We start from the raw sequence: 24579 nt of genomic DNA on the forward strand, positions 1-24579 counted from the left end.
CTGCCCCAATTGGATTTTTTAAGTGAGGGAGGGCTATGCAAGGTCACCAACTTCACTTTCTCCTCCATAATCATCTGGGTCCAGTGGCAAGATATGTATCAGGACAACTGGAGATAGCCCCGGGATATTTAAAGCAATTGGGGCTAAGTGACTTGCCCAGGGTCACATAGCTAGTGAGTATGTGAGGTAAGATTTGAACGCAGGTCCTCCCAACTTCAGGGCCAGCGCTCAATCCACTGTACTACCTAGCTGCCCCACAGGGAATATTTAGCAGGTGTGTTTTTAAAATTAATTTGCCAAAACTGTGGTTTTTGAAATTAGTTGCTATTGCTATATCAGTTTTGGCAGTGAGCATATTATTAATTTATTAATATTATATACCAGTAAAGGATTGACTGAGTGGTAGAGAAAGCAGTGAGAGAGCTTCAGTATGGCAGATAGCAAGAGCAGGAGAAAAGTCCCAAAAGACAGCACATAGTCTCAAGGTCACCCTAGGGAGTTCACAAGACCTACACAGTCCTAAGAGGGAGAGTCAAGTCAACAGAGAGAGAGAGAAAGAGAGAGAGAGAGAGAGAGAGAGAGAGAGAGAGAGAGAGAGAGAGAGAGAGAGAGAGAGAGAGAGAGAGAGAGAGCGAGAGAGAGAGAGAGCGAGAGAGCAAGAGAGCGAGAGAGAGAGAGAGAAAGAGAGAGAGAGAGAGAGCGAGAGAGAGAGAGAGCGAGAGAGAGAGAGAGAGAGAGAGAGAGAGCGAGAGAGAGAGAGAGCGAGCGAGAGAGAGAGCGAGAGAGAGAGAGAGAGAGAGAGCGAGAGAGCGAGAACGAGAGAGAGAGAGAGAGAGCGAGAGAGAGAGAGAGCGAGAGAGCGAGAGCGAGAGAGAGAGAGAGAGAGCGAGAGAGAGAGAGAGAGAGAGCGAGAGAGAGCGAGAGAGAGAGAGAGCGAGCGAGCTTAGAAGGAGAGCTTGTGTCCTCTTCCAAGAGTTTTTATCCTCTTTTGATAGAGGATACATTGATCAAAGCTAATTGGTTAGCATCATTCAATTCCATTGGTTGACATGATTTGAAGATGTTCTAAATTAAAATGAACTCTACAGATGACATCACAGAGAAAAAAGTAAAAGACCCCCACTAAAGGTGCTCAAGGCAAAGTCCATTATCTAAGTGTGGTTTGATTCAATCAGTCCTTCACTGAGCTAGACAAAAGAATCTATCTCCATTTCTTTTGTTCCCTTGGGTTTGTCCCAAATAAAGTTTAATGAAGTTTCTCAAGAACTGGACTTTCTGGAATTGGGGGGACAGGGAGAAAAGATTGAGAAATTTATTTCTGGGTCCCCCGAAAAAATCCATTATTTTTTTCAAAAAAATAAACATTTTTATTTATAGTTTTAAGGTCTTTCTTTTCCTCCCCTACTCCCTTCCTAAGGCAGTAAGCAATCAGATATGGGTTATACATGAGCAATTATGTAAAACATTATCATATTAGTCATTTTGTACAAGAAAACTTGAATAAAAGAAAAAAATGAAAGAAAGTAAAAAATAGCCTGCTTCAGTCTGTGTTCCATCAATATCAGTTCTTTCTTTGGAGGTGGATAGCATGTTTCATCAATAGTCCTTTGGGATTGTCTTGGATCATTGTATTGCTGAGAATAGTTGTCATTCACAATTCTTCATCCAACAATATTGCTGTCTCTGTGTACAATGTCCTCTTGGTTCTGCTCACTTCACTCTACTTCAGTTCATACAAGTCTTTCCATGCCTCAAGCAATCCATTATTAATACTTATTTCCCCCCACAGGGTAGGGGCCATGAAGGGGATAATGCTGCTCAGTCTAAATCACTAGAGATTGTATTTTGGTTCTTTTTCAGCAACTAAAACATGCTAATCTTGTGAACCTCATCGAGGTGTTCCGAAGAAAGCGGAAAATGCACTTGGTTTTTGAGTACTGTGATCATACACTTCTGAATGAGCTCGAGAGAAATCCAAATGGGTGAGTGATCTGACAGCTTACAGGCTACGGGACCCTATCTCTTTAACTGCTTGTGGATTGAAAATGGTTTTCCTCATCCCCATCCAGTGCAACCTCCCCCAGCTACAATGAGGAACTCTCCAGGAACAAAAACTAGTGGATAGAGAACTTACCTTGCAGCCAGGAAAATGTGGGTTTAAGACCCACCTCTGATCCATGCTGGGTGACTCTAGGCAATTCCCTAAGAGTTGTAGAGAATGTGTCTAACTTATTGATAGAGGAAGTTCTTTACCAGGAGCTTCCTATGCCAATGATAAAGTTACAGGTCTAGCCACTATCTCTATCCTTAATATGTACAAAGACAAATCTGCTGATGAGAAAAAAACCAAAACCTTATTATGTATTATAAAGCTAGATACAAATGTTTTTGGATTGCCAACATCTTGCCCTCTACTATTAGTGGGGATAATAATAATGATAATAATAGTTAGCACTTATATGGGGCAGCTAGGTGGCTCAATGGATAGAGCGTTGGACCTAGAGTCAGGAAGACTCATCTTCCTGAGTTCAAATCCAACCTCAGACACTTAACTCTACCTACTTCAGTTTCCTCATCTGTAAAATGAGCTGGGGAAGGAAATGGCAAACCACTCCAGTATCTTTGTCAAGACAACCCCAAATGGGGTCACAGAGAGTCAGACACTTATGAAACTATTGCTTACTTTGTGCCATGCACTGTGCTAAGCATTTTATAGTTATTATCTCATTTTATCCTCACAACAATCCTGGAAATTAGATGTATTATTATCCCTATTTTAGGGATGAGAAAACTGAGACAGACAGAGGTTAAGTGGCTTTCCCAGGATCACATAGCTAGTCCTGTAACACTGTAACTCTTAATTTAAAAAAAAAAAGAATTCACACATAATTTAAAACAGATTATGTTTACTGGCCCATATCCCCTCTTTCATAGTTCTTGAGCCCCTATCAATGTATTTATCTTTTCTATCAGACAGAAAGCATAATTAGTTCAAAGCAAAGCATAATAAGAAAAGTAGTCATAAAAGACCTCGACTCTTCCCCACTTAATTCACAGGGTACCTTATCTCCAGAAATATACAAACCATCATAGGGAAAAAGGGACACATGTGGGGAATGTGTGGGGAGGTACATATGTAGTGAACATTTGTGACCTAGGAGCATGTATGAAGGAGAAACTCACACCTCCAGAATTAGAGCTGTACTTCAGGGCCACTGATGTCTCATCATCATACTGCTTGTGATGCACCTGCCTCCCTGAGGCTGTTGTGAAGGTGCATCATGCATGCAATGTCTGCCATATGTGCAAAGTCTACTGGATGTGTAGCCTCTGCTGGGCATTTCTCACTGCTGGTCTCATACTGGTCCGGTAACTACTGCCAATCTTCACTGGGCATGTGGTGGTAGAGTTATTTTCTGCTTTCATCTTCACCTGGAATCCTCAGGCGAGGCGCTATCTCATAGGAAGAGTGGGTTCTGCCATAGTGCATTTAAAGTCCAGAAGTTTTCTTGCCAAGGCTCCTTAAGGGGGAAAAAAAGCAGAAGTTCTAACACACTCAGTCATCTCACTAGGGAGCAAAAGCCTTCCTGGAGGTTGGGGGAGGGAGGAGCAGGGGGAAACTTTCCAATTTTTTGGTTTTTCCATCTCTGAGCCTTGTCTGGAATGGACATTTCTCTTCCAGAAGGAAAATATAGCAAGTTCTTGGGTACAGAAAACAACTGCAACTGAGTTACAGCCTATTTTTAAAATTTTAATTCTATTTCCTAGTCAAAAAGGAAAGAGAGCAGGCCTCTAAGTAACGAAGACCTGGTTCCAGTTCTTCCCCTTATACATACTGGCTTGTGACCTTGGGCAAGTCATTTAACCTTGGGACTCAGTCTAGGCAACTCCTTAAGACCATAACTTGAGAAAGTGCACCTTCTCAAGGTGGAGGGGGCTTTCTCACCTGGGAGTTCCTTATATCAGACCGTATCCATTTCCTTGTGTCCCTTGTGTCTCTACCAGAGACTTCTCTCTGATAGGAAAAGGTCAGAAAGCCTAGGCGGTTCCTTATTTAATTTCTAATCAGTAAACATTTTAGTGGCTACCTGCCCAAAGTAATGCAAAGGATTCTGCGGGGTTCTGCACACCCCATATTTTCAGTTCCTGAACTCCTTTGCCCTCCTATCTACATGAGTAAAGTAGGGAAAAGTTTTGTAAGAAAAATAAACCCAAGTAGCAAAACCATTGTCTCTCTCCTTCCTAACCCATTCTTGGCCTTTCCTAGGTTTGTATGCTAATACATCTTTTCCAAGTTTACTGTACAGTTGCATCATATTTGTCCAGTCTGATATGACTCGACCCCTGGGATGGAGCTGAGGAGGAGGACCTGGGGTAGGGGGAGGAAAAGAGTGAGCTAGTTTCAGGGTTAGACTAAAGATCTCAAACACAGAGGCAGAGAGAGACCTTTAAAAGTGAGTATGAGGTGGGCAGCAAAGTGATGCAGTGGATAAAGCATCAGCCCTGGATTCAGGAGGACCTGAGTTCAAATCCAGTCTCAGATACTTGACACTTACTAGCTGTATGACCCTGGGCAAGTTACTTAACCCACATTGCCCTGAAAAAAAAAAAGTGAGTAGGAAGAGAGACACTATCTGCATCCGGCAATGCAGCTTCTAAATAGAAGTATATATAGTGGCAGGTAGAGCACTGGCCCTGGATTCACGAGGACCTAAGTTCAAATCCGGCCTCAGACACTTGACACTTACTACCTGTGTGACCCTGGGCAAGTCACTTAACCCCCATTGCCCTACCCCCCCCCAAAAAAAGAAGTACATATAGAATAATTTTACATATATGTGTTTTGTATCAAATGGTAGCCATCATGAGGGTGGGGCATGGGGGAGGGAAGAAGAAAAAAAATTTGTATGATAACTTTATTATATATTTAAAAGAAACAGCAAGTTATACATAATAGATTTACAATTTCATGTGCAATAATCTTTTTAAATTATATTGTTTTGGAAATGCTTGTTTTATTCTATAAATTAAAAATCAAATAAATTTTTGTTTGTTTGTTTTGGGCAGGGCAATGGGGGCTAAGTGACTTGCCCAGGGTCACACAGCTAGTAGGTGTCAAGTGTCTGAGGCCAGATTTGAACTCAGGTCCTCCTGAATCCAGGGCCAGTGCTTTATCCACTGTGCCACCTAGCTGCCCCCAAATAAATTTTTAAAAAAATTTTTAAATGACTATTTAGAGTAGCAGTGGAGTAGAGTAAATAGCAGCAACATCAGAGAAAGGCTTAGGCTGTATCCGAGTCTCGATCCAATGCTATTGTCAGAGACCTGTGCCAGGGTTCCTTGATCCAGTGGTAGCACACAAGATGGAGGCTAAGCCAAGGTCAAAATCCGAAGTAATAGGTCAGCAGGGAAGTGATATACAGAGGACAGGGTCAAAGGTAGGTATTAGTGAATGTAGAAATCTGCAAGCAATGTTGATTCATTCAGCCTAAGAGCACATGTGCCTGTTTGAGCCGAACCACTTGGCAATAGTCCTTCTCCCTCCTGCATTCAAATAAGGCACAACAGTGAGGCACAACAGGCTGGGTGAGCTTGGGAATTCATTTAACCTCTCTAGTCCCTGGTTTCCTCATCTGTAAAATAAAGGTTTGGTTTTTTTCTCTTTCCGAGTTATTCAGTTGTTTCAGTCATGTCCAACTCTTTGTGACCCCATTTGGGGTTTTCTTGGCAAAGATACAGGAGTAGTTTGCTATTTCCTTCTGCAGCTCATTTTACAGATGAGGAAAATGAGGCAAACAGGGTTAAGTGACTTGCCCAGGGTCATGTAGTTAGTATGTGTCTGAGGCCAGATTTTAACTCAGGAAGATGAATCTTCCTGACTTCAGACCCAGCACTGTATCTACTGTGCCACCACCCAGCTGTGCCCTCTTTCAGAGGTTGTAAGCTCCAAAGATCAATATTTTAAATGTAATGTGTGTATTTGGATTCTTTGGGTGGGGGAGAAGTATTTAAAGATTTTTCATTACTTTTTTTTTTTTTTTTGGTGAGGCAATTGGAGTTAAGTGACTTGCCCAGGGTTACACAGCTAGTAAGTGTTAAGTGTCTGAGGTCAAATTTGAACTCAGGTCCTCCTGACTCCAGGGCCAGTGCTCTATCCACTGCACCACCTAGCTGCCCCGTTTTCATTACATTTTAAGTGACATCTTTAGATAGCTCCACAATCTTTGTATCTCTGAAATGCTATACTAATTTCAAATCCCATGGGCTTATTTAGGCAAAGACGAGGGGAAAGAATTAAAGGAGAAAAAGCACTGGGTAGTCACATCAAAGAAGTAAGGAATGACCAAGCCCATGTGTTCCCTGGATAGCCTCTCCATGTCAAGGGACAGTGAGGAAGGTTCCCAGAACATTGAGTAGGCCCCTTGGCAAGAATTGGACATGGACAAAAATTGCATACGGCAGGCAGGCAGGGATGGGCTACAATTTGCATCACTACAAGTAATGCTCACAGTGATGAGCTCAGATTCATTTGGAAATTTAAAGGGTCTCCATGAAAGTTAGACTACTTTGTTTCTTATTTAACATCTTTTTTTAAAATTTATAACCACCTTTAATAATGTAAGTAGCTAAAAGGTATACAACATTATTCTCCTGATACAGACAGCCTCCTGCTTACAGGTGACCCATCTGCCCCATCTCCCTTCTCTGCTGGAGCCCCTATCCCTCAGTCCACTGAGTCACCATCGCTGCAACTTAAGAGCCATTGCCCCCCTCCCTCTCTCCCTTGACTTCCACTCTGCCAGAACCCAAGGTATTTTTCTATTCTCTGATAACCAGAATGACTTTCTGGTGAATGTTCAGTTATCCAGAGCTGTCTTGCTACAATTGATTTCAGAAAGATATGAATTTCAGGGGGCAGCTAGGTGACACAGTGGATAAAGCACCGGCCCTGGATTCAGGAAGACCTGAGTTCAAATCTGACCTCAGACACTTGACACGTACTAGCTGTGTGACCCTGGGCAAGTCACTTAACCCCCATTGCCCCGCAAAAAAAAAAAAAAAAAAAAAAAGCTATGAATTTCATTCCTGCCTAAGACACTTACTGACTTTGTGATTTTGGGCAAGTCCCTTAAGCTCTTAGCTTCAGTTTTCTCATCCGTAAAATGGGGATAACAAATGTGCCTACCTCCTAGGATTTTTGTAAGTATTAAATCAGGTAACATGGAAAGTGCTTTGCAAATCTTAAAGCCCTATATAAATATATTCTTTGAAGTCGATTAATATGGTATAACTGTAATTAATAATAGCCAGGGCACTGGATGATGTTCCCGATATGAAGTAGTATGCTGGTAAGCCTATAACAACCAACTCTTCTAAGCATTTAACAACCAGCTCTTCCAAAAAACAATTCACATGACTCACTTTTAAATTTAACCTACATTATTAGCATTTCTCCATCACTCTCTTAAGGTTTAGACAAGTCGACAAAACAATAAATCAGACCCTGATTTGTTGCATTAGTTGATTTCAGAGGTATATTATTCTGAAAATTTAACAGTTGGCTCTCAAGAGTTGGTACCAGGTATCTCCAGCAGACCCTGTCCTTTTGGTAACCTTCCCCTGAAGAGCTGTAGAGAAGGAAGGGGCATAATGTTAGGAACTCTAGCCTAGGAAATCTGGATCCTAGACTTGGGTTAACTGTGTAACTTTGGGCAAGCCACTGTGAACTTCAATTTCCTCATCTTAAAAAGGAAAATGAGGAAGGTGATTTGTTGTTGAGTCGTTCAGACATATCTAATGCTCTGTGACCCGATGGACCATAACACACCAGGCCCCTCTGTCCTACACTCTCTCTTTTTTTTTTCCTCCACTCTCTCTCAAGTCTGTCCAAGTTCATGTTCATTGTTTCCATGACACTATCTATTCCTGTCTTCCTCTGCCATACACTTCTCCTCTTGCCTTTAATCTTTCCCAACATCAGGGGCTTTTCCAATGAAACCTGTCATCTCATTATGTGGCCAAAGTATTTAAACTTCAGCTTCCCATTCAGTGAATAGTCTGAATCAGTTTTTTAAAGTATTGATGTATTTGACTTCCTTGGTGTACACAGGACTCTCAAAAGTCTTCTCTGGCACCATGATTTGAAAGCATCAATTCTGTAGTACTCAACTTTCCTTATAGTGCAACTCTACAGCCAAACATTACTACTTACAGAGCTTTGACTATATGGACCTTAGTTTAGCAAGGTGATGTCTCTGATTTTTAGTATATTGTCCAGATTTGCCATAACTTTACTTCCAAGGAGCAAGCATCTTTTAATTTCCTAGCTATGGTGACCATCTACAATGATCTTTGAGCGAAAGAACATAAAATCAGATACAGCTTCCATAACTATTAGTCCCATGCAAATTCTTAGCATTTTCTAATTCTATGAATATATTGGGAACATTCCCTGTTCCTACTAAACGGTGTCAAGGAATCATTAGCCAGCTTCTCCCAAAGATAAGAGACAGGCCCAAAAGGCCTTTCCATAACAAGACAATCTAAACTCACTGAGCTTCTTCCCTCAATAGATATTTAAGTATTTATCTTCACAAAAATCTATTATGTTTGAATTCAAGTGCTATATTTTAAAGAGGTGACTCTAATAAATAAGCCCACATACTTAATCTGAATTAATTCTAAAATGTAAAACCTTCCTGAAGTGTGCTAAGCAAGTAGGAGCTAAACTCTCAACATAGGCTAGAACTTAATATTCATAAACTAAATACAAGTGGAATTATAAGCAAACTGTCATCTGCCTTTTGCGTTTTTGTATCAATTGAGAGCTGGTGTTAAGAAAAAGGACATTTACTTAGTTAAAATTAATATCTAGTAATTAACATTTCCATTTGTTAATTTTTTTTCTTATTTTCTTTTTATTTTTAAGAGTCGCTGACCGTATGCTCAAAAGTGTTTTGTGGCAAACACTCCAAGCTCTCAGTTTCTGCCATAAACATAATGTAAGTTATTTATTAATGTCTTCTGAATTGTTCTTTTCCTTTTAACAGTTGATGACACTGTTACATATTTCATGTAGTCACTGGGTTGCTGTTAATGGTCGCCAAGATGATTTTCGAATTAAGTTGACATATTTGTTCAGGAAGTTCTTCATGTAACCAAACGTTGCTCTGCTTTCAGCCTTTCCAGATCTTTGCAGTTGATGCTAAGACAAGAATAGAACCCGCAATGTGTTCAGTTTGGGGCCTGATGGAAAGTGATACCCTAGTGTGCTGAGTAATAGACCAGAATCTCTGAAGATTCTGGAAAGAGAGTGAGTGAATCAAGCACCAACTGTTAGTGTCATAGAATAGGTGATATTTCTGGCCCTACACACCTGCAACCTTTATTTCACATTAATAAAAATACATGGGGGGGGGGCAACTAGATGGCGCAGTGGATAAAGCACCGGCCCTGGATTCAGGAGGACCCGAGTTCTAATCCAACCTCAGACACTTGACACTTATTAGCTGACCCTGGGCAAGTCACTTAACCCCCATTGCACTGAGATATATATATATATATATATATATATATATATATATATATATATATATATATATATATATATGGGGAATTTATTCACAAAATACATGACTCTTTTCTTCCTTAATGCGTAGCTCTGTACCCATAACTATTAACTACCCTAAAAAAGCTGCCTCATTCAGGTATCACTATTTACTATATGCAGCTAGAGTTTTGCAGCAAATGATACCATTCTTTTAATGTTGTGGTTTTCATAGTTATGCATGTTTTCTCATTAAACAACAAGATTTCTCACTGTTGACTCACCCAAATGTGACCCTGTTGGGACAGAATATCCAAACCTAGAAAGCATTTCCAGTAGAATCGCCTTCATTTCTTCGCTCTAAGCAACTTCCCTTTGCTCGGATTTTTTTTTTTTAATCTTGGGCTTGAAAACTCCTAATTTTGTACCTCCTAAAAGCGGATAATTTTTCAGATGTGCTTCCTTCCTCCAAGATGACAATCACTCCTGAATTCTGGTTATCCTGTGCTCCGATGCTACGGTAAGATTTTGTACATTTTAACAAACTATTTTATAGTTATTAGTTAGCCAAAAGATACAGAGGAGATAAAAATAGCATATAAGCCACTAAAATATTGATATAAGTTTCAGCTCTTGGAATATGAGTTCTAAAATCTCTTTGTTCTCATTGTTTTCAAGTGAGCCTCCATCCTGCTGGTCTCAGAGAGTAGAGCTGCTGCTTATCTGACCCAGTGGCCTTGATGAAGATTTCAATGGCAGTAGAGGGACACCATAGCAACCTGTCTCCAGTATCTTAATCCTAGCTAAAGCTGGGAAGGTCATTACATGATCACATAAACCCACATACACTTGATGATCGCATAAGAAGAAAGAAAATGTCCTGCTAATGCTATTTTCTCCAAAGATACACTGAGAGTTCTGCATCATTAGGGAACAAAGTGGTTTGTTTGAGACATGGATAAAGAAGATGTTCTTCCAATTGTAAGAAAGATAGTGCAATTTTTTTTTTTGACTTGGAGGTTTCTAGAACTGATCCTTGATAACGAGAATCAGGTTGAAGAGGAAGGAAACACCTCCTTTGGTTTCCTGTGATACAGTAAAAAAATGTGATTTTACAGCAACTCCCATAACCTGACATCAATGGTGTTAAGAGCTTTTGTATCAAATCAAAGTTTATTAAAATGCTTTTGCTACATTTTCCCCTGTGTTTTTTTTTCTTCAGTGGAAAATTAACTTTAAATGGAGAAGCACTGCATAAAGAGAGTTTGTTTTGTGGAATTGTATATGTGCCTAAATATTTCAATATTAGGGACAGCTAGGTGGTGGAGTGGATTGAGTGCTGGACCTGGAATCAGGAAGACTCATCTTCCTGAATTCAAATCCGATCTCAGATACTTACTACCTGTGTGACCCAGGGTAAATCACTTAACTCTGTTTACCTCAGTTTCTGAACTGGAGAAGGAAATGCCAAACTACTTCAGGATCTTTGCCAAGAAAACCCCAAATGGGGTCATGAAGAGTTGGACTTGACTGAACTGACTGAACAACAATAAGAACAATTCCAATATTGGTCCAACCGGCTCTGTTTCCTGCCTTCTCTAGCCCTCTCACCCCATCTTGGTCCCACTGCAGTCTTACCTCCTTTTATTATTTCCTAGTATTCTACCTTATACTATATCTATACTAACAAGCATATTTGGATGTTTACATGAATTTTTATTATATTATTATAACACTTAGAATAGCACTTTAAGTTTACAAAGCCCTTTCATATATTATCTAATTTGATCTACACAACAACCCCATAAGGTAGTTAATGCAAGTGTCATCATCATCTCACTGTAGTTTGGGAAAGGAAGGTTCTTAGAGATTAAAATGACTTATCCAAGATCACACAGTTAGTATCTAGTGCAGACAGTTGTCTACACCCCTGATCCCTTGATGCTAAACCACTGATTTTTCCAGTACACACTGATGACTATGAACAGTAGAAGGACAGGAATTTAAGAATACTTCAAAGGACCAAGATTCATCATTTGATGATGTGCATTGATTTTATCCAAAAGGCAAAGAAAATAGAAATAGGATGAAAATGTTTATTTCAAATTTAAAAATTTTTTGCAACAATTGATGCTCCTATTAAGCATGTCGATATTTTACTTACATATGCTTATTCTACATTCTTTTTGGGGGGGTTTTTGGTGAGGCAATTGGGGTTAAGTGACTTGCCCAGGCTCACACAGCTAGTAAGTGTTAAGTGTCTGAGGTCGGATTTGAACTCAGGTCTTCCTGAATCTAGGACCGGTGCTCTATCCACTGCGCCACCTAGCTGCCCCACATATGCTTATTCTAGTTTCTATACTTTAAAAAAAATTTTTCCTAATACCTTTGCATTAGATTAGGGAAGATGGGATGCAAATCTTTTTGAACAAATGAATGTCTGCCAAATATATTTGTCTGCCTGTTTATGCTACATGTAAGGGCATACAGCTTTTCAATGATGTCTTTAGACTTGTGCAAAACATAACATGCCATCAATACCTAGGTATCGTGGTAGATAGAGTGCTGGACCTGGAATCAGGAAAACCTGGATTCAGTCCCAGCCTCAGATGCTTTCTAGTTGCATGACCCTGGGAAAGCCACTTAGCTTCTCTCTACCTTAGTCTCCTCATCTGTAAAATGGGGATAATAATAGCACCTACCTCCCAGAGATGCTTTGAGGATCAGATGAGTTTGTGTTTGTAAAGCTCTTTGCCAACTTTTGAAGTGCTACATAAATGTTAGCTATTATTATTGCTGCTGTTGTCATTAGTATTATTATTTTTATTATTATTATTATCCAGGTTCAATTTACTTATCCACCTGAAGATTCCCTGAACAAAAGGGTTTCTGCATGTAGAAGAATATTCCTTCATAATTTAATAATGCAATTTTACAAATATTAATTTATGACACTCTCTCTCCTCCCCCATGGGTCTTCAGAGTTAGAAAAAGCTTGGCAGTCCTTGCTGTCTAATTAAAACAAGGACTTCTATTATTAGCACTTCTTATGATCAAAAATGAATGACAAGGTTTGGGAGATGGGTTTTTTTCCTTTCACTCCAGGATGACTATTGTGTGTGTGTGTGTGGGGGGGGGACTAGAACACTTTCAGGAAGAAAAATATCCCCTTTAGAAATTGAAAGGAGTTAGTAGGACTGTAGAGGAGGAGAATAACTTAATTTCTGTTAAATGAAATAATTTGGACCCTAAACTTTCATCAGTGGCCATACTCGGATATAACATGCACCTCACAGGGCTGTTGTGAAGCTCAAATGATACAAATGCATGTGATAGTGTTTTGAAAATGATATATACAACTGTAAGGCTTTTTGTTATACTTGTACATCCGGCTCTTATTTTCTGTACTTAGCATGGTAACCTTTAATATCATAGATACTTAATGTTTTTCGAATGATGAATGAATGGATAGATGGATGGAAAGTAAAATGGAAAGGTCATCTGGAAGGAGGGACTTGTACTTGTTTCTTTTTGCATGCAGTGATTATTCACTAAGTGTTAATTGACTCTCATTGACTCTTGCTCACCCAGTGTAAGGCACTTAATTCATTCAAGGCAATTATTGTGAAACAAATAGCTGCTCTTGGGAAGATGGTCCCCATAATGGGATAAGAAACTGTGGCCCACTTCTCCCAGAATAAATTCCTACATTGCTGGAGGAGACTCCTAATTTTTGCTATTCTGGTTGTTTTATCCATTAGATTGTAAGCTTCTTGAGGGCAGGGACCATCTTTTGGCTTTTTTTTTTTTTTTGCATCCTCAGCTCTTGGCACTGTGGCAGACACATAGCGAGTGCTTAATAAATGTTGATTGGGCAGCTAGGTGGCACAGTGGATAAAGCACTGGCCCTGGATTCAGGAGTACCTGAGTTCAAATCCGGCCTCAGACACTTTACACTTACTAGCTGTATGACCCTGGGCAAGTCACTTAACCCCCATTGTCCCGCAAAAAAAACCCAAAACAAAACAAAAAAAAAAATGTTGATTGATTAATTGTTTGATTGACACATAACCTGGAAAGGAAGTGGGAGAAGGCCAAGTGGCCACCAAGTTTTGTGATATAAGTACATTTTTCAGTTATGATACATAGGTATTTTCCCAAATCACTTTGCCCCAATCAGAAACATGTACTGTATTCACTCTGGACCTACCACCAATGCTAAAGGAGAAGTTCACTTTTAAAATGTACAAGGTCTCATCCAGTTGGGTAAATGTTTGGTCAGCAAATCACCTTGTATCATATCCAGTAAATTTGTTAAGAGTTAAAACAAATAGCACAGTGTTCATTTCTTAACAGCAAAGCTAGGCTCACTTTGTATAACTGCCACCTGAAAAAATTAGCTCTGGCTTCAGCAACCTAACAGTGTTCTGTTTTTTTCTTCTTCTTGTCAGCAAGGACAAAATCACCAGGATTGTATTTCCTTAGTACAAAGGAGCAAAACCTTTCTTTGTTTTTTTCTCTGTTGGACTTGGTTCATCCATTATTGGAAATCCTCAGTTGATATTTACCAAAGCTTACTTTTACTCATTCAGAGGATAATGAGATCTCCTCTTACAGTGTATTCACAGGGATGTAAAACCTGAAAACATTCTGATAACAAAGCAAGGGATGATCAAGATCTGTGACTTTGGATTTGCTAGACTTCTGAGTGAGTAGTGACATCTTTACATTAAATTCCCCTATTCAGTTAGTTAAGATTCAGTCAAATAAGATACTAAATACATATATAGATATAAATAGACATAGATAGGCAAAGATAGAATGCTATGTATATGCATGCACACACATCTTTATTGTATGTATGTATAAAAATGTGTGCATGTGTACCATATATATATGTATGCTTCATTCCTATATTCATGTAGAATTTTACTCATTTATATAGAGTTTTACATGATATCAATCTATGAAATGTATTAGTTTAGGAATTAAGTGTATATTATAACAAAGTATTTAATTTTTCAAGGGACAAACCTGTTAACATTGGGGGGGATTAAATATGTAGAGAATTCAAGTCTGTTAAATACTTGAACATAAATGACTACAAGGTGTGTAGAGACAGCTCGGTGACACAGGGGGTAAAAGGGTCAGATGAACTCCTGAGGTAAAATCTTACCTCTTGGGGCAGCTAGGTGGCACAGTGGATAAAGCACCGGCCCTGGATTCAGAAGGACCTGAGTTCAAATCCAGCCTCAGACACTTGACACTTACTAGCTGTGTGACCCTGGGCAAATCACTTAACCTCCATTGCCCCACCAAAAAAAAAAATCTAACCTTTAATGTTTACTGACTGTGTGCAAGTCACTTAAGCACTGTCTGCCTCAGTTTCCCTATGGACAAAATGGAGATAATAACAGCACCTACCTCCCAGGATTTTTATGAGAATCAAATGAGATAATAATTGTAAAGTACTTTTAAAAACCTCAAAGCTCTATATAAATATTAGCTATTATTACTATTGACTGGGTCTCTGTCTTATTCCACATTATGCCCAAGTTGCTGCCTTAGTTTCTTGCCTAGTACCAACTGGAGTTCACCACCTAATTGCAAGTCTTTCCATGAGCCATAGTCCCCACAGCTGGGTCTCCGTGACCTGCTGCCAGACATCTCTAATACCTGCATAGCTCTGTCTTCTGCCTGATGCTACCCCTCTCTTATATCTGGGCTACTTCCAAAGGCCTGCTCTTGTGACTTTCCCAGTCACATATTCTCCCTCACCCAATGGGCATCTGTTCTTTGTTCCCAGGCATCCAGGATCAAATAAGATAACATAATTAGAATCAAAGTGCTTGGCAAACTTTAAATAAATGCTAGCTATTTTTATTAATCATCACTGTCCTCTTCTAAGGATATAAAATATTAGATATGGTTTCTTCCCTAAGGATCTTACAATCTAGTTGAATAGACACAACATTACACACTTAAAATGGTTAATAATAATAATGACAACAGCTAGCAGTTACATATGGCACCTTAAGTTGCAAAGAACTTGACAAATATTCTCTCATTTGATCTTTACAACAACCCTGGGAGGTAGGTGCTATTATTATTCGTATTTCACAGATGAGGAAACTGAAGGGTGAGGGAAGTTAAATGACTTGCTCAGGGTCACATGGTTAGAAAATGTCTGAGGTCAAGTTTTAACTAAATTCTTCCTGACTCCAGGTCCAAGGTTCTAACCACTGCACCACCTGGCTGTCTCATTAAATCATAATTCAAGTTGCATGTGATTTAGTGCCAATGTACCGATAACAAATGCTATTCGATTTTCAAGGAGGGAGAGGTGAATGTGGACTAAAGTAATCAGAGAAGGCTTTATTTATGTCTTGGGACTTGAATTAGTATTTGGATGGTCAGAAAGGAGAGAAGGGGCATTTCGGGCAGGAGAAGTTGAATGAGTCCTGGAGGTGGGAGTGACTATAATGTGTTTGGAGAAGACTTAAAAGTCTGACCTGGGCAGAGCTGGAAGTTTCTATAAGGGGGCAGTGATGATAAAGGGATAAAGGAGAAAAGTGTGTGAGTTTGGTAAGGCTAGATTGTAGAAAAGGTCTTAATACAGTCAACGATACTTCTACATGTGACCTTACTTCATAGAAAATGAGTCATTTTTCTTCACTGGTGTCTGTTAACTGCTTATGACCAACAGAAATAATTATTTTCTCCTCTCCAGTCAAGAATTTTTGTGGTAAGCAGAACTATGCATTTGGGCACCTAGTCATTCCATAGAGATTCTTCTCTGTCAATGGTGTAGTTGGCTTCCACATCCTAGGCAGATTGGGGACAGGGAGATTGGCCTAGGATGTGATTGTAAGCTCCTTGAGAGGAGGGACTGTCTTTTTCTTCTTGATTGAGAATTATCAGTTATCAAGGAACTGAATAGGGTTTATGGTTACCTGCATTCTGCCCATCACCTAGGATTGCAGCAGGCATGAGAATGTGGGTATCAGCAGCTGCCGACATGGGTCATATATCTTAATGATCATTAATTAGGTAGTTTGGGTGACTAAATTCATGCCCTTGATTTGCACTGTGTTGACAACTGTATGCAATGAAACAGTAGACTGAGGGGCAGCTAGGTGGCGCAGTGGATAGAGCACCGGCCCTGGAGTCACGAGTACCTGAGTTCAAATCCGGCCTCAGACACTTAACACTTGCTAGCTGTGTGACTCTGGGCAAGTCACTTAACCCCAATTGCCTCACCAAAAAAAAAAAAAAAAAAAAAAGAAGCAGTAGACTGGTTTAATTCTGAAAATATCCCACACCAAACAGATTTTCCCCCTCTATTTTCTGTGTGTTAAAGGGATGCCGGGGCAGCTAGGTGGTGCAGTGGATAGAGCACCGGCCCTGGAGTCAGGAGTACCTGAGTTCAAATCTGGCCTCAGACACTTGACACTTACTCTCTGTGTGACCCTGGGCAAGTCACTTAACCCCAATTGCCTCACCAAAAAAAACAACCAAAAAAAAAAAAAAGGCATGCCATCCATAGTTGGGATATCTAAAAGCTACTCTCCGAAAGCTCTGTGGTACTAGTGAATTTTGTAAATAAACACCTTTAAAATATTATAACAAAACTGTTTACTTTGAATTTTATTTTGTATTTGCATTTGATGCCTTGTATAGGTCCAGGAGATGCCTATACTGATTATGTTGCTACAAGATGGTACCGAGCACCTGAGCTTCTAGTAGGAGACACACAATATGGTCCTACAGTAGACGTGTGGGCAGTGGGCTGTGTTTTTGCTGAATTGCTGACTGGTCGGCCCCTCTGGCCTGGAAAATCAGATGTGGATCAACTCTATCTGATCATCAGAACCCTGGGTATGAATAGCATTCTGTGACTTACACATATACTCACATTACTGTAAAAAAGAAGATATTAAAAAAAAAAAAAGCTTGCTTTTCTTCCATTACTGTGCTATCTCCAAAGTGTACAGCTATTGAGCATAACTATTCAGGGCTATAGGCAGAATAAAAGCTGACTCTTCTCATATATAAAGTCTCTCTGAGGAATTCCCAGATCGCTTTTCAGGTCCAATCAATTAGTCCCAGACCTTACTATGCAGATACTTCCCCTATCTGGTTGGGATAGGAGCATGGAGGTAAACCCACTAACTAGAGCTTGAGCTAAGCAAGAAATATCTGATTGATTGGCTGATTCTGTCCCCTAAATTAACGAGTTGTTCTCCCCCATCCCTCATTGCCTTAGAGGTTTTTCATCTCCTTGTTTCCGAATTCTAAAACAATAACTATGATGCAGAGTATCAGAGATTTGCATCATACATAGACACTGCAGGTTTTTAACAGTAATGTGCACCCCACTGGTTAATCCCATCTTGCTTGTTTTTTTCTGCTTGAGGTTATTATGCCTGAAGACTACTTAGTTTCTTCTCTTGCAGCAGGGTCTTAATTGAAAGGTATTGCCAAGGGTGTGCTGGAGTCGGCTTGAAGGACTCTGAGAACTGATTGTGAAATTTTCAATGTGATTGGCAAATGCTACAAGTCAGGGCTGGATTTATTGCTTTGTTGATTGTCTAATTTTAAGAAAGCAATGGAGAAAATGATGATAATGCAAATTAAACTTAAAAGTGTTTATATTTTTCTAGTGAGTTGACTGTTAAACATTTAACAGCACGCTCCTGGGTATTTTCTACAGGAGAAATAGTAGGGCACATTAGGAATGAATGCTCTTAGGTGCCAAGCACTATACTAAGCACCTTTTTAAAAAAACCACAAATATTATCCTCACAATTACCATACAAGGTAAATGCCATCGTTATCCCCATTTTTACAGTTGAAGAAACTGAGACAGACAGAGGTTAAGTGACTTGCCCAGGATCACACAGCTAGTGTGTATTAAAAACTGGCTTTGAACTCAGGTCATCCTGACTCTAAGCCCAGTGGTCTACTTACTGCACCACCAGCTGCTTTCGTGACTAGAGGGCTGTCTCATATCCAGGAAGACCTGGATTCATGTCCTGCCAGGGTGTCATTTTTTTTTTATTTGTTTTGTTTTTTTAGTGAGGCAATTGGGGTTAAGTGACTTGCCCAAGGTCACACAGCTAGTAAGTGTTAAGTGTCTGAGGCTGGATTTGAACTCAGGTACTCCTGACTCCAGGGGCGATGCTCTATCCAATGTGCTACCTAGCTGCCCCAGGGTGTCATTTTAACCTCTCATATCCTCAGATATATTTCTAAGACTGTAAGAAAATAGAGATAATAATACATGGTGATTACAGTAATGTAAATGGAAAGAACAAACAGCTAAAACTGAACACTATATAATTACAATAACTGATCTGGAGCCCAAAGAAGAGCTGAGAAAACATAGCTCCTTCCCTTATTTTCAGAGATGGGGGATCATGGGTATGGAAAACTGCATATATTGTCAAAGATGCCTGATGTACTGGTTGGTTTTGCTGAATTGTGTCCCTCCCTCCCCTTATTTTTGTTCTTTGTTACAAGGGATGGCTGGCTAGGTAGGGGAAAGGAAATTAATCTATTCAGATATGAAGATGATATGAAAATAAAAGATATCAATGAGGCATTTTCAAAATTAGCAATCTGGGAGTTCCACATACCCTATGTTATCAAAGAATGAACCTCTCCCCTCCATAAAAAAATGTCACATTTAGCTCCTTAGCTTCCAGCTTTCATGGAGGCTTCTTTACTATGAGAAGGGTCACATCTTTTGAATCTAATGAGATATTTGTAAAGTGCTTAGCACAATGCCTGGCACATAGTAGGTGTTACATAAATGTTTACTATACTATTACTACTACCACCACCACCACCAACACCAACACCAACACCAACACCAGGCTGGCCTCAAGGGTATTAAGGCATACCCATTGTTGGGGCACCTTCAACATAGAAAATGAAGGGTGCAGTATCACCACGAACCATGCCACATGTTTCTGATTCTGTCCCTCAAAGAGAAAGACACACAGAGACACAGAGATAGTCGGACATGACTTTGACTTGCCTGCTCCACTCATACCTAGGAGAAAAATTAGTCTAACCTTTCTTTCATATCTGGGCCTAGGAAGTAAACTTTTAAAAAATGTTGTGACTCCATTACTAAATTTTGGTTTATTCTATTATTGATATTTTGTAGGAAAACTAATTCCAAGGCATCAGTCCATCTTTAAAAGCAACCAGTTTTTCCGTGGCATAAATATACCGGAACCAGAAGATATGGTATTGTGGGCTCTCTGGGGGGATTTTTTCGTCCTGGAATTTTTTTTCTTCTGCATATCTATGTGTGTGGTATGTGGTTTTAGGGGTGGATGGGCACATGCCAGTTGTTCTTTTGCCTAACACTTGAGCTTTTGGCTCCAAGTTTTCCCTATCTCATCAATAGAATGACTGACACCTAGATCCCAAGTAGGTCGGTAGAGAAACCAAAAGAACTTTTTTTTAAAAATTTTTTTGGGGGTGAGGCAATTGGGGTTAAGTGACTTGCCCAGGGTCACACAGCTAGTAAGTGTTAAGTGTCTGAGGCTGGATTTGAACTCAAGTACTCCTGAATCCAGGGCCAGTGCTTTATCCACTGCGCCATCTAGCTGCCCGACCAAAAGAACTTTTAAGCAAAAATTCCTTAACCCCTTTAATCAGTTTGATGTTAAAGTAAAACTTGAAATGCATTTAGCACTTTAGGGTCAGATGAGCCCTGACCCAGCTGTGGGCAAAAGAAATGAAAATTGGACTAGTGTGAAGACCTGGGTCCCATTCCCATCTCTGCCATTGGGATCATAGGATCCAATATTTAGAGATGGAAGGAGACCCCAAAGGCTCTCTGGTTCAACCCCTGTATTTCATAGATAAGGAACTGAGTCTCACAATGGTTAAGTGTCCAAGGTCACATAGCTACTAAGTAGATGAGCCAGGGTCTGTATCCAGGGTCTCAGGCTCCAGGCCCTTGGTAAGTTCTTGATGAATGTTTGTCAATTGATTGACCTGCCTAGGCCTTCTTTTTCAGTTACTTGGAACTCTGAGTTCAGTTTGTTTTGTTCAGAAATAATGCCTTGAGGGGTGACTAGGTGGCACAGTGGATAGAGCACCAGCCTTGGATTCAGGAGGACCTGAGTTCAAATCCAGCCTCAGACACTTAACTAGCTGTGTGACCCTGGGCAAGTCACTTAACCCCAATTGCCTCACCAAAAAAAAAAAAATGCCTTGGCATTTGGGAGAGAATAATTCTGAAATGGGAATGAATATGCACAGTATTTTATGGCTAAAATAGGTGATAAAATGCTGGAGAAATATTTATATACCATTCTCACTCAGAAGACTGGATGCAGTGGGGGAAGGGTTGTGGCATGGAAGCCCAGCTAAGGTCAGCAGAGAACTGTAAGACATCCCTACTGAGTACTAGCTGTAATACCTAATGGGTAAGGACCTAGACACCTCCATGCTACAGGTTTCAAGCCATTATTTTCATGTTGTTGCCCTTACACCATATTTTATAATATTTAATTTTTTCAGTTAATGAAAAGCTGTCTCTTCCTCCCACCTCCTATCCATCTCCCAATTAAAAAATAAAGAAAAACAAAACCTTCATAACAAATATGTATAGTCAAACAAAACAAAACCAAAAAAGGCCCCCTCATCTATGTCTAAAAAAGTGTATGCCTCAGTTTGTACTCTCAGTCTATATTACCTCATTCGCAGGAGTTAGGTAGCATGTTTCCTCATGAGTTCTTTGGAATTGCAGTTGGTCACTGTATTGATCAGAATTCTTAAGTCTTTCAAAATTGTTTGTCTTTCCCATGTTGTTGTTGCATAGATTATTCTCATGTTGTCATTTCATAAGTGGCTCTCTGGATTCTGCTCACTTCACTATGCATCAGTTCATTATAGTTCTTCCCTAGTTTCTCTGAAACCTTCCCTTTTGTCATTTTTTAAAGCACAATAGATTTCTATCATGTTCATATGCCATAATTTGTTCAACTATCCCCCAATTGATGGGTACCCTATTTAGGTTCCAGTTCTTTGCCATCACAAAAAAGTTACTATGATTTTTTTTTTTTTTAGTGAGGCAATTGGGGTTAAGTGACTTGCCCAGGGGGCAGCTAGGTGGCGCAGTGGATAGAGCACTGGCCCTAAAGTCAGGAGTACCTGAGTTCAAATCCGGCCTCAGACACTTAACACCTACTAGCTGTGTGACCCTGGGCAAGTCGCTTAACCCCAATTGCCTCACTAAAAAAAAAAAAAAAAAAAAAAAATTTAAGTGACTTGCCCAGGATCACACAGCTAGTAAGTGTTAAATGTCTGAAGCCAGATTTGAAATAAAGTACTCCTGACTCCAGGGCTGTTGCTCTATCCACTGCGCCCCGTAGCCGCCCCTGTGAATATTTTTGTACATTTGAGTAGTTTTCCTCGTTCTCTGTTTTCTTTAGAGTTTATTAATGTTGAATCCATGATAATGTCACTCTATGAAAATTAAATGCCCCTTCATAGTTACTTAGTTCTATCTAGAGACATGTATGTGTATATAAGATGTATACACAGGCACATATATGCATGTATATGTATACAAAATTTGAATTTCACCACAACTCCATGAAACAAGGCAGGGAGGGATATCATTTCTATTTCATGTGTGGGGAAACTGAGGCTCAAACAGGTTCTCAAGTAAGTGATGTGTTCAGGATCAAATACTGAGACTTGAGAGGCTATTGAAAGAAAGCTAAGACTTCTCAGGTTGTATCCTTAACCTCTGAGGAAGGCGTCAGGGAAAACCACTATTCAAGATCATGACTTGGATTAAACATGTTCTGACCAGCATGGAAATTTTGTGCCGCATTCTCGCTTTGTACATTTGAAGCAAGAACCTAAGTCGTTTTGACATTCTAATTGGAGGAAAGACTTGTTTGTCTTTCTGGTCTTCCCAGGTAATGGGAAGAGTTGTTATTGCGTTGGACATTCGGTCATAGCTGAAATAGAAAGTTGGCCATAGAGGCTCTGTTAAGAGTTGAAGTGAGTCCCTTCAAAATGTGGCCTTGTTGCCAAGGCCACTATGAGAATCATTTGCTCTATAAAACCTCCCTAATTCCTGACTCAGAGCCAAGCTAAATCAAATTACCTCTCCTTCACTATGATACTAGGCTCCTATATGAGGGATTTTTAGAATATAGGTCTCTGACACTTTTTTATTTTTACTTCCAGAAAAAAAAAGAAGGGAAAAACTTGTCAGAAATTGCATAAAACATTTTAAAATAAATAATCAGAGAGAGCAGTGTCTGTGGGGAAAATGTATTGTCCAGAAATGTTTTATTCTCTTTAGGGGAAATATAGTTTTTAGCAAGAAAATAAAAATAACTGTCTTATCCACTATTGTTTTCTTACTATGGCGTATAAATGACCACTTAACAAAATCACAGTCAGTGTTGTCATTAGACAAGAATCCATGGGGAGCTTCCCTAAAGTCTTTCTGTTTCCCTGATTCAGGATACTGAAGTGATTACAATATAACAAGCTCTCTTCTTGATGTTGATTTTCTGTTTGCTTTCAAGTCAGAGTTTCCTGATTGTCTTGAAATGGTTTGGAATTGGCCTGTAGAAAGGACTTGTCAGAGAAGGAGAACGTGTATATTCAAAAGCCACACAATTGACTAGAGTACTCTGGATATTGGGGAAATGCTTAATTTCATTTTTTAGGTTTCAGTCTGAAATCTAATGCCAATCTGGTCTACTAACTATGGGTCAATCACATGAGGGGCAGCTGGGGGGCCCAGTGGATAGAACAACAACCCTGGAGTCAAGAGGACCTGAGGTCAAAGCCGGCTTCAGACACTTAACTAGCTGTGTGGCCTTGGATAGGTCACTTAACCCCTCCTGATTGCTTCCCCACACACACAAAAAAGGAGATTATTTGCATGAAATTCCAAACAGTAATTATTTTATATTTCCATAGTACAGGAGGCAGAGTGTCATAGTGGATAGAGAGCTGACCCTGAGTCAGAAAGACCTTGGTTCATTCTCCCACTTCTGATATATACTGACTGTGGACCATAGACAAGTTACTTAACCTCTCTGGGATCCAGGCAACTCTGGGAGATTCTAAGTTGCAGAGGAGGTTCCAGCCGGTATCCATAGAGGGAGGTTTTCTTTTTTTTTTTGGTGAGGCAATTGGGGTTAAGTGACTTGCCTAGGGTCACACAGCTAGTAAGTGTTAAGTGTCTGAGGCCGGATTTGAACTCAGGTCCTCCTGACTCCAGGGCCAGTGCTCTATCCACTGCGCCACCTAGCTGCCCCGAGGTTTTCTATCTGGGAGTTTTCTCTGTAGATAACTGAAAACAACCAGTCCCTATCCCACTGACAGTACTGGTTTTTATTTACAATGCATCTCCCTACGTCAGAGAGCTGATATGAGGAAAACTCAGTGTAAGCTACAAAGCACCATGTAAATAGGAATGATTATGCATAATTGGTCACGTGACCCTCATGGCCACATTGAGGAATGGGTTGGACAAGATGATGCCTTTTCTCAGATGAGGAATCTGAGTCTAAGAGAGATTAAATGACTTGCCCAGAGTCACATCTAATAAGGGACAGAATCAGGACCTGAACCCGAGTACTTTTGATTCCAAACCCAGTGCTCTTTCCATCGTAGCTTGTGGCTTCTTTCAGAGAGAAACTGAGGGATGAGGTCCCTCAGTGAGGCCAAGAAAACATCTTTTGGAACAGATGTCCAAACAATGACCCAAGACATAGTGGACATCCAGAATGGATTGTCCTTGCTTAGTTTGTTCTGCTTATTTGATAGATAGCAAGTGACACCTTTGGTTTACATAATATCTTGATATGTCATATTCGAAACATTTTATGGTATTTCTCACAAAAATTCCAGTTAGGTAAGCTTTGAATATGGCACTTGAATGATAACCTTTCTGAACTTCAGTTTCCCCATCGGTAAAAAAGGAAGAACATATCCTTCTTGTCTATCTCACAGAGCTGTTGCGAATCCTAAAC

The 24579-nt window shown here is 39.9% G+C and overlaps 1 protein-coding gene across 2 annotated transcripts in view; it reads left to right on the forward strand.

Annotated features, from left to right (window-relative positions):
* CDKL4 (cyclin dependent kinase like 4) overlaps nucleotides 1-24579 on the forward strand; it is a 65301-nt gene that overhangs the window by 21495 nt on the left and 19227 nt on the right. For both annotated transcript variants that reach the window (XM_043988569.1, XM_043988570.1), the window contains exons 4-8: nucleotides 1861-1982; nucleotides 8930-9002; nucleotides 14165-14255; nucleotides 17228-17425; nucleotides 19722-19804. In XM_043988569.1, the coding sequence (XP_043844504.1) occupies nucleotides 1861-1982; nucleotides 8930-9002; nucleotides 14165-14255; nucleotides 17228-17425; nucleotides 19722-19804 (567 nt within the window). The remainder of the gene's footprint in view (nucleotides 1-1860; nucleotides 1983-8929; nucleotides 9003-14164; nucleotides 14256-17227; nucleotides 17426-19721; nucleotides 19805-24579) is intronic.

This window comes from Dromiciops gliroides, chromosome 2 (assembly GCF_019393635.1).
Source record: "Dromiciops gliroides isolate mDroGli1 chromosome 2, mDroGli1.pri, whole genome shotgun sequence".
In the NCBI taxonomy this organism is placed as follows: domain Eukaryota; kingdom Metazoa; phylum Chordata; class Mammalia; order Microbiotheria; family Microbiotheriidae; genus Dromiciops; species Dromiciops gliroides.